Below are 10,914 nucleotides of genomic sequence, written 5' to 3'. Positions count from 1 at the left end.
AATCCCTTATCAGACAACACTCCTACCCTTTCCTAGAACTTGGTCCCACTCAGATGCATGCTGGTGCCATGCCTGCTAAGTTATCCCACTTCAAACCGGAGTGTACAGCTGCTTCTACTTCTTCCAACATTCAGTGATTCAAGGAGCCTATCATCTGGCCTACCATGTAACAGCTTCTTAGGAACAACCTGCTTCTGGGAGCTGGAGTCAACTATGCTTGGGTAAAAATTAGGAATTCCCAACTCACATATTTGGTACTTCATCTGCGGCTCCAGCTGCAGGGGAAGGAAGAAGGTGTCACATGATTATATGGGAGTTTTAACTGTCCTGTCTTAAAAATACTTCCATCATGATTAGCAAGAACAAGCTGTAAAGTGGGAGCTCTCAACTCTGGGACTAACTTCAACTAAATCTAAATTTCATGCATTTAAACTAGTCTCATGATTATCCAGCACTTGGGGTTAGTTAGCAATGCTGATTCAGCATTTAAGTTTTCTAGTGCAGTTGGCACTTATCCTATAACTGCCTTGACAAGGGACAGACCTTCAAGCCATTTTAACCATTTCTAAACAGGGTGCACCATATAACATCAGCCAAAGAAATAAGATTGGGACCACAGGGTGCGTGGGTGGGCTGTGCAACAGGCATGTGCACATGCTTCCAAGGGAGGCAAGAGCTTGAATTGCAAGAGCCTGAATTGAGAACTTACAGCCATTTGTCCCTTCTTGGGCCTGCAGTAGCAGAAGGGAAGAGACGCACTGCATGGGTTACACACAACACATTTGTTCTCTACATGATTATAATTTAACCAAAAATAGTGTTTTTAATAGCAGTTTTTGAAGTCAGGCTTGCACAGCATTCATTTGTCATGAGACTGGGGACAGTTCTCTGAAAATGAGACAGAGCAAACACTCAATGATTAGCTTCACGACAAACCCTGAATACAGCTCACTGAAGCATTCAAGGCTACAGATGGGACTAAAGAACATTTTTTCTGTAATAAAAAAGGGAACATAACTGTCTCCTGCTGAACAAGCAACATTAGAGACATTCAAGGCATTTATTTCCAAACACAAGATAATTATTCGTTGATAACATTTTGGTCGGCTGACTCAGCTTTACTAAACAATATGATCAGAGTAGCAGACATCGTCATCTTGTTAGGATGCTAAAGCAATGGCAACTGCAAGTGGTTCTGAAGCTGATATAAGTGTTTTCCAACAGAAACCAGCTTATTTATGTTGAAGAAAAGTTCTAGCACTTGTGGAAGGTACCTGCCAGCTCTGGAGACAGGAATCCTATTTATCTACAGACCAGGTTTATCATAGGCAGCAATACTTTGTTGGATGGCAGGCACATCACCTCCTGTCAACACATCTGAGCCCTGGTCTGAAGGAACCATCTCTAAGGATAAGGGAAGTTTACTTCCCATGGCCCTTTCAGGAGAGGGTGCCAAGAGGGGCAAACTTGTCCTCAAGGTAGTGGTTGTTTCAATGGTTCAAGGTTTGTCCATCGAAGAAACAGATTAAAAGTTCCCACTAAGTTCTTAGTGTCAGCCCAATTTTTGCCCATAGCTTCTGACAGTTCAGCTTTTGACTCACTTTACATGGACAATCACCTTTTGACCATTTCACTGAATTCCACTGCCAATCCCAACCTCACCTGACCTGGTCTGAAGTGGCTGCTAAAGTGAAGCAGGCTGGTTACTGACTGAAACCTCAGTGAACGGTCAAGTGATCTCATCAGCGGCACTCTGATAGAGTTTGGGATGCAATGATTTTAGAAGGACATTTTGGGAAGAGATGTGAATTGTATTGCTGGAGTGGTCATAAAGGGGTTTTTATTGCATAGTTGCTGGTAATAAGACCAAGACAGGAAGTGATGACTGTACATAAAGTGGCAGTGTACTCAATCCTACAGACAGGATTCCATCCTGAGTTAGACTGCAACAGAGAGAAAGGAAGCTGGTAGCATGGCGCATGCATTCATGTAAACATTGTGGATACAGGGACTTCCCATAGCCATATCCTCACAACATAAGATGCTGCTGATTAAGTAAGAGGTCAGTTGTTCAATAATCAAATGTGATTAACGATTACTTGGAAATGCAGTAAAAACTAGGGCAATAATTTAGGACTGTCAATCATTTCAATTAATCATTTTTATAGAAGTCAAGGAGGAGAGATCCTTCAGTTTAAGAGAAAAGGGGAGTTACAAGAAAGCAACTGATAACACCTTCTGTTCTCTTTTGCGTACTTTTAGGGAGTGAGCCACAGAGGGAAGTTAAATACATTCAGAGAAGACCAACCAAAATGAAGCAACATTCTGATTAGAAACAGAGTACAGCTTCAGCAGAAAACCCTTTTTTTTTGCTTGAAGCAGCAAAGTCAGTCCTCATTTAGCTAGACAGTGCATAAAGGAACTAGTAGATTTCCCCTGAATTCAAATGCAGAGGGGAGAAAGTCACCCTAACAATCAGCTCTCACTTTTTTTTTTTAAACCTTTTAAAAGCAAGCATCAGACTTCTGTTTTTATCAAGCAGCTATCTGGAAGCAATGGCCCTTATGACTACATCTTTCTCAGGCAGCCTCTGAGTGCTATGCGCAGTCGTCCTCCTCCTCCTCCAAGGCTTCTGTAGACTTAAGACTGATACTTTCTTTCCCTTCCCACATTAGCTATGAAAGCATTCAAATAAAATAAAAAAAGGAACAGATTTAATTCTGTAGCATTTTGCTTTTACTCCTTCATGGAATCTTTCCAATGCAACTTCACAAAAGCAATATAATAAAAGTCTTTTCTTCTAAAGAGAAGATTAAGTTTCCACAGATTATGTAGTGCAATTAATTATCTTGTAAAAAAAACATGATTATCTTCAGCTCCATACAGGGAAACTCTGAAGATAGCTCCAGGTTCTCAATAAAAATAGAAGAGAAAAATCCAGAGTCTTTTACAAAGTTCCTTTTGTTGCATCAAACACACAATTCCTATGGGTCTGTTTTTAATTGAAGAGTATAGAATCTGGGTCTTGGTTAGCCATTTGTGCAATGTGCTTTAATACATCCTTTTTGGTAATGATCCCAAGTAGTTTCCTGGAAAGTTAACAACAGATCGTTAGCATAGCTATTCCTTTCCCCAAATTCATCCTAGTCCAATGACAATTTTAATCCATGATAAACATAAAAAAGTTTCCATGGCTTGGAATGCTACAAGTCTACTCTAACGCCAAGTCTTTTCAGATGAAATGTTGAAACACCCCATTGTAGTATTTCTGAAACATTTAAAAGATTTTCTTTAAGAAACTGAAGCAAACACATTTTCCTCCAAAAAGTTTTTACAAGTCATTATTTTTCCTAAGTTAAAGGATTCATGGACAACATTATTAATAGTATTCCTGGTTATGAGGGAGAAGCAGTTTGAGTGATGTATCTTAACAAAGGTTATAGGTTGTAGCTGTGTTGGCCTAAGGACATTGGTAGACAGGGATCTTTGGGTAAATCCAATATCTTGTATTAAACCAACTAAAATAGTTGGAAAAATTCTTCTTTGCAAGCTTTTGGGCAAACACCCCTTGTCAGGCTGAAGAAGCACCTGCACTTGGTCTGTGCTCTTCCTGGATGGAATAGAAAAAAAAAAGTTTTCCATTCAGGAAGAGCACAAACCAACTGCAGATCTTCCCTCAGCTTGACAAAGGGTGTTTGTAACCAAAAGCTTGCAAAGAAGAATTTTTCCAACTATTTTAGTTGGTCTAATAAAAAGATATTGTATCTTAACAAACAGATCTATAAACTCATTATTAAATACATTTCCCCAAACCCCTTCCTGGCAACTTTTTAAAAAATATTCTACTTTGTATTGGCTAAAAGCACCCTAACAGGAACCAGTATTAACATTATGCACATTGCTGGAGCTGAAGTAGAAAATATTATTTGAACTTGTCCCCCTGCTTTTCTTCAACATAGTGATATTTGATATTTTTACCACATGGTGCCATGCTTCATGGCTTCAATATCCCCACTCTTCATTTACATTACTCCCTTTCCCAGAAAGATTTACTGTTTCAGAACAGCTTTCTGCCAAGCTGTGACTGCTCTTTAAATCTTTCTGTGTTTTGCTATTCCTAGTCAGCATCCCACTACTCACCCCTGCAGTGCTCTTACCCATTGTGCGTGACAAGGCACTGGCGTAATCCTAGCTTACGAAATATATCCACAACAATCTCCATGGGTGTTTGGTCTGTCACTGTGAAAGGACTCAGGTCCAGGATACTCCTGAGTTTGAGCATGGATGGAGAGCTTGGAGGCAGTGGTGGAGAGTGGTCAGTAAAATAAATAATTGAAGTGCTCACAATCCCATCCTGCTTCTTCCTGGCATTTTCTGGATGAAAGAAGTTGTCAATTATAAAAGACATCTGAAGCACAACCTTTAATCCCTCTGCCCCTGCTCAAGTGGCAATCACCTCATTCAGTTACCCACATGAGTAAGTAGTAGGTGCTCGTCTCAGGCCATACAGCCAACAACTTGCATAGGAAGACAGACTGACAGTAATTCTGTATCAGCAAATGCTTATCACAGCCCTCATGGGAACCAGGGTTGATTGTGTAGTTTAAGAATAGGTCAGACAAGGACTTGTATGGGATGGCTTGGATAGGGATGATCCTGCTTTAAGCAGGGGGTACACTGACTTTATTGACCACCTGAAGTCCCTTCCAGCTCTTCTCTCCTATGACTCTGTGAACTCCCTTCTGCTGATAAGCTCTACTTAACCACTGCACATTGTTTTAAGTTCTGTGGCAAACTTAAGCATTCTGCTTAAGTTTTTGGTGCTGCAAGACACAGTGTATCACTTTGCTGCTGCTGTAGACACCAGGGGTAACTAGGAAGGAAATGAAAAGTACTTCTGGAGACAGAGATGCTAGTGCTAGGCTCATTACTTTTCAGGAGCAGTTACATGGCATAAGAGATTACATTTCAACAGCAATTTTACAAGGATCTTTAATATGCCCATCTTGAAAGTTTTATGTAACGGGATAAAATGAAATCCAAGAATAGCCACACAGACTCTGTATTCCTATCCACTAATTACATATGATCCTTTCCATATTTATGGGGAAGGGAGGTTTAAATGCACCTTACTTTATGGACCAATCAGAGTATGGGCACTTGATGAGAAAAAGATTTTCTTTTCACAAAGAGTCCATGCATCCTGGTCAAGATTCTCTCCTTTATGAAGAGTTTATTTTAATGAGTATCAGATTTGTCTGCCAGCAAAAACAGATCAATCTGACAGTAGCCATATCAGAGTCCTGATTCTTTTCCATTATTACCTACATAGTCCCTAGGCTAGAAGCTAACTTGACTTCCAAAAATCTGAATTTGTAACATTATTTTAAATGTTTAGCATTTAGAGGAGGTTGACAACCGGGACTGAATCCTGTTCTGTCACACGCACAAAAGTGGACTATTTTGAATTTTTAGGGAAGAGTAAACTGTTCATTTTGAGTTTCTAGAAATTCATGATGAAATGAAAACAAGAAGTGTCATGTTAAATCACAACCCAGCCCAAGGAAGGAAACAAAGTCTTTGTAGTAGACCCTTCCTGTGTTTCTTCCCCTCTCATTGTCAATGGCTAAAGTACTTGGCAAGGCACAAAAGAAGAAATCAACAGCAGTAGTTCCCATACCGTGAAACAACAAGTCTATCACAGAGAGATGACCACTGAAATCAGCAGAGATTTGTACACAACAGTCATACCATTCATGCTGAAAGCAGGACCGTGGACAAAACTGGTTAACACTTAAGAGTTAGTGTGCCCCTCCTTGCCCCATGTGCTCAACTGTTCAGCTGAAAAGATCTCATCCCACAGAGTTCAGCAACCTATAGGTTGGAGCCCTGGGATCTGGCCTGTGGACGTAGTGCTTTGGCAGCAAGCACTTTCTCCACGCCACAGAGGAGAGAAATGGCAGTAGTGGATGCTTCACCCATGCCACAGCATGGAAAACTGGTGGTGGCAGTGGCTGGTTCCTAGCCCTACCCACCCCCTCTGACCCAAACTGCGTAATTCCAGGTCTTAGCCTGTAAACACTACTGATTACAGAGGATAACAAGAGGTAAAATGTGCAGAGCCAGTGCATGTGTTTATGAGGCTGGAAATAAACAGGAGAGAATACAACAAGTCCCACAGACTTATGACAAAGAAAGGTCTCCTTTTTTCTCATCGGCTCCAATCATGGCCCAGTACTGAACTCTGGTTTATCACAAAGCAGCTCATGCTCCCATCTAAGTGGCACAGAAGCACAAGTACAGACATCACGCTCGTCTCAATTTGTCTTCAATGTGGTGGGGAGGTGGAAACCACTTTTCACTCCAGCCTTTGTGCCTGCAGATTTGCCACTACTGTCTCAAACTGCTTTGGGTGTGGAGAAAATACTCTCGTTGCAAGGCTGCAAAGCTACAGTGAGGCTTGCTCTCAAAGATAACTTTAAGTACTTTCCACAGTTAAATCAAGATAATTTTAGATTCTCATTGGGGAGAATGTTTAAATGCCATAGTGTTCTTTAAGAGTTTAAGAATTAAGGGTGTGTGTACACAAAATGGGGGCCCTAAATTGAAGCAGTGGGTTTTTAAAACACATCACTTCAATTTAGGGCCCTTTAAAGCCCTATGTTGTTAACACACCCGAACTCAACTGCCTCTCCGGCAGCGGGGAAGGGAGAGTGAGCTGCTAGCAGGCAGAGCGGTCCCTGGGCTGCGGGAAGGGCTGGTGCTTGCCTCTGTGGCAGCAGCGGCCCACCCCAGGTGGCACCTACCCACAGACACCCAGCTTGGACCGTCTCCAGGGGGGGGGCACCACAGCCATGGAGGGAAGCACCAGGCCCCCGTGTAGCTCAGGCAAGCAGGCTCCAGGGCAGGGGAGAAAAAAGATCAGGTTCACCAATATTTTTTTCTTCCCTTGGGCAAAGCCTGCCTTCCCAGGCTGCTGTCAGGCTGCCTGCACAGGCTTCTTGCAGAGCCCCTGAGCTGCACAGAGCTTGGTGTTTCACTCCACAGCTGTAGGGCAGCAAACAAACTCCTCAGAGGACTTTTAGTTTGCTGTGCCCCAAGTCATCTAAGGCGCATTACACCGCCAAAGTTGCTACAGCGTCTAGAATTACTGCGCAATATGCCACCAATGTGTGCAAACACCATTAAAGTGGTGCAAAAGCATTTAACCTGCTTTAAAGTGTCGTGCAAACATGCCCCTTGTTTCATCTACACATGGCCTAAGACTAGTTGCAGTGATTTAACTGCACATGTCAAATGGTACCTTGCATACTAAGATTCAGAAAGCTATAAGATACATGACCCTAGCACAGAAGGTCTATAGTGGGACTACTCACTGAATCTTAAAACCATGGTACTGTTAATTTAGAAAGTACATATGGAGGTGGCACTCATAGGCTTCCAGATGCAACACTTAATCCATGTAGAACTGTGTCTTTCTGCTCTTACCTATTGAAATGATGAGGTCTCTCCTGAGGACAAAACCAACAAGCCTTTGTGACTCCCGTGACACAACAACTGGATAGCCACTGTACGTGGTTTCATTGATTATGACCTCCACATCCTCTACAGTCATGCTGTCCTGAGTGATGACAGTCAGAGGAGGGTCATTCCGTCGCGGCCTCATGACATCCATTGCAAGAGTCTTGTGTGAGAACTCCTCCTTGGCCTCCAGGAAGGGATAACCATTGAGGCGAATATGGGCATCGTAGATTCCTTCCCGTCCAATTGCATCTGCCACCCACTTGCTGGTCATGGCTGCTGCCATTAAAGGAACAATATACTCCAGTCCACCAGTAAGTTCAAACATAATGACCACCAGTGACACAGTCATACGGGTTACTCCACCTGTAAAAACAGAACATGAGGTTGAAAGCTTCTAACACTTCAAAAAATTTGGAAAAAAGCATTAAATATAAAATGCTGGTTTATTAGAAAAAGTCCATACTTTCAGGCCCAACTTATGTTTCTGTCTGGATTGGATTGTAGGTGACCTTCTCATTAAGCTGGTTTTAAAAAAAATGGTTCCCGTGTCACCATCTCATAAAGCACTACTCTCAGCTGTTTTTTTCAACATTCAGAAGTAGCCAAAAGATACACATTTACTTGATAACAGAGCATACTTGTGATGACAAGTGTGATCAGATTCTGTCTTATGTAGGATGGCAGATCCACTGACTTGCAAGATTCTCTCCAAAGAGCTGTCAGAACCTCTATAACACGCTTGATATTTATATCTGTTACAACTGTTTTGATAACATACTATTATTTTGACAGCATACTGCTGTTCCTCAGATTTGGTTTACTGGACAGCTGATAACTTTCATTGAATAATGGAAAAGTTTATTTCATCACAAAACTACTTAATTGCACAATAAATGTGTCAAGCCTTTCAAGCACTAAAATAAGTACATAACACTTTACTTTCAGAGGTCACTATCTCCACAACAGGTGACATTCTGACCTGGTCAAAGGGGCCACTTTCACTTGCTTTGATTACAAGACGAAATACAGGTAGCTCCACCTGTTTTTGTTTGGTATTGGTCATCCATTTTTACCACTGTGAAATGCAAGTTTATGCATCTTAATAGTAAAATGTTTTCAATGAAGACAAATAACAAGTAATCACATCATTTTCTGAACTAGCAATCTGAGTGCTGATTGAGTCCCCAAGGTTTTATTCTATGGCCCCTAAATTGAAATGATGGGTTTTAAATTGAAACCACACTTTCAAATTTTCCTTCCCCTTACGGCTAGAAGCCCAATCCTTTTTTATTTATTTACTGTCAGAACTGAAGCCTGCCTGCAGGCAGGGGCAAGCTGCCAGGGGGCTGAGTGGCCCCTGAGCTGCAGGGGGCCCTGGTTCTTTCCTCCACAGTGGCGGCATCCCCAGCACTGCCAGGATAGGCTGCTAGCAGGCTAAGGGTTCCCCAGCTCAGAAGCAGCACCTGGATGGATCCAAGCATTCTCCAAGCCCACCCAAGGAGCAGCCAGGCACCTGGCTGAAAGTAGAAGCAGCAAGGAGCCCAATACTTTTTTTTCTTTATTTCTTTATTTGCAGAGCCTGCCTCGCCGGGAGATGCAGCAAGAAGGTGGTTGGGTGTGTTGATGGCTGGAGAACGTAGCGAGGATGGTGTGCAGGACGCTGGAAGCCTAGGCAGGCTCAGGGAAACATGGGCTTGGTGGGCTTCCAGCATCCTGTGCACCATGCCTGCCACTTTCTTCTGCTGCCACAACAACTAGCCGCCCTCCTGCTGCTTCCCCAAGCTGCCCCGGGGCAAGCCAGCCCATTCCCACACAGTCCCAGGCAACAGGGACAGTACACTAAGCACTGGAAGCCCTGGCAAGCTCAGGGAAGAGTTGGATCTGACCAGGTGCTGCCTCCAAGCTGGGGCAGTCCCTGGCCCACTAGCAGCCTGCCCAGGGAGCCCCGGGGGGTGCCACAGCCATGGAGGAAAGGACCAGGGCCTCCCACAGCTCAGGAGCTGCTTGGCTTACTGGCAGCTTGCCCCCCAGCTGTGGGAGATGCAGGCAGGCTCTTCCAAATAAAAAAAGGATCAGGTGCCTGCTGAAGGCAAGTGGCAAGAGGCCCAATCCTTTTTTATTGTGGAACCTGCCTGCCTCTCCCGCAGCCAGAGGGCAAGCTGACAGCTGCATCATTGCAAAACTGCATCCAGATGTAGTTTCGTTTGCAACAATGCAAAGTCATTTAAAACTCCCAAAACTGGTGCACATGTAACGTGTGATACCATTAAGCCACACAAATTATGCTTTCATCACATGTACATCGTGATGACCATCACATGTACAAGCACCCTCAATGACTAACAGTACTACATCAGCTTAAGTAAACACATATTGCTCACCTAGACATGCAGCAGCCCCAACCATTGCATAAAGTCCAGGAGTAATGCAGTCAGCCCCTTGACTGCACCAGCCACTGAAGATAGTCCAGTCACGATGATAGTAAGCCAGCTGCTCCATTCCTACTCCCAGTAGTCTACCTACTATGGCACCAACAGCCATACTGGGGATGAACAGACCTGAAGGAACCTATCAATAAAAATACATCAGTGCATGGTAAAGGAGACACTGCTCAATAGAATAGAGTATACACTGAGGAGTAACAGAATTAGAAGATGAATACAGAATCACATTAGCAACAAGTTATGGCTATTACATAAGAATATCCCTTGGCCGCACCAAAAGGTTAGCAGTTGGTATGCATGCTTTTCCTGCCACTGTCCCCTACGTGAACTAGTGGGTATATTCACATTTTTCCCCAGAGGCTCCCTGGACAATACTTCCCCACTGCAGCCACATTCATTTTGAAGTCCTTACATACATTGGATTGACCTGCTGCTCACTCCCAGGAACAATGGAAAGCTCGACAGAACCAAGGACTGACCATATAAGAAAATGTGACAAGCTAATTGGAGAGATACTGTGCCTTACTCCCCAAATAAAGGAAAAGGTAAGGCTCCACATCCCCGAGGAATGTTTAGCTACCACACAATGTCATCTGTCTCTTACACTGGCACTTTTAATATTCATAACCCTAAAATTAAAACTCTAGTTTCTAGCATGCATAACAATTCTAGCTGTTGCTTTTAACATAATTTTTACACATTGAAAGAGACATTTTCCCGGTGAGCTATGTAGACAAGATATTCTAGAGACTAGCTTGATCCTTTTGTTCACTTCCTATTTGGTTTGTGTATGAAGTCATAATCAAGTACCTCTACATTCAGGATTTACTGATCTCAGGTTACTACCGCTCTGCTTTCAGGAGTTTCTAATAAATCATTTTCTTATGAGAATTAATGAAATAGCCACACACACACACACACACACACACACACACCCCCCCCTCCC

General features: G+C 43.0%; 1 protein-coding gene across 3 annotated transcripts in view; it reads right to left on the bottom strand.

Annotated features, from left to right (window-relative positions):
- Positions 1 to 794: 794 nt before the first annotated feature.
- The window catches only part of LOC109300654 (H(+)/Cl(-) exchange transporter 5), a 62,844-nt gene continuing 52,724 nt past the window's right edge, over positions 795 to 10,914 (bottom strand). For all 3 annotated transcript variants that reach the window (XM_019521399.1, XM_019521401.1, XM_019521400.1), the window contains exons 9-12: positions 9,906 to 10,092; positions 7,489 to 7,887; positions 4,158 to 4,374; positions 795 to 3,089 (exon numbers count right to left, since the gene is read on the bottom strand). In XM_019521399.1, coding sequence (XP_019376944.1) covers positions 2,999 to 3,089; positions 4,158 to 4,374; positions 7,489 to 7,887; positions 9,906 to 10,092 — 894 coding nt within the window. In that variant the 3' untranslated portion in view covers positions 795 to 2,998. The remainder of the gene's footprint in view (positions 3,090 to 4,157; positions 4,375 to 7,488; positions 7,888 to 9,905; positions 10,093 to 10,914) is intronic.

This window comes from Gavialis gangeticus, unplaced genomic scaffold (assembly GCF_001723915.1).
Source record: "Gavialis gangeticus isolate Ggan-Ray unplaced genomic scaffold, GavGan_comp1, whole genome shotgun sequence".
NCBI classification, from domain to species: Eukaryota; Metazoa; Chordata; order Crocodylia; family Gavialidae; genus Gavialis; species Gavialis gangeticus.
Note: the sequence above shows the minus strand (reverse complement) of the source record. Positions and strands in the feature narration are given on the sequence as shown.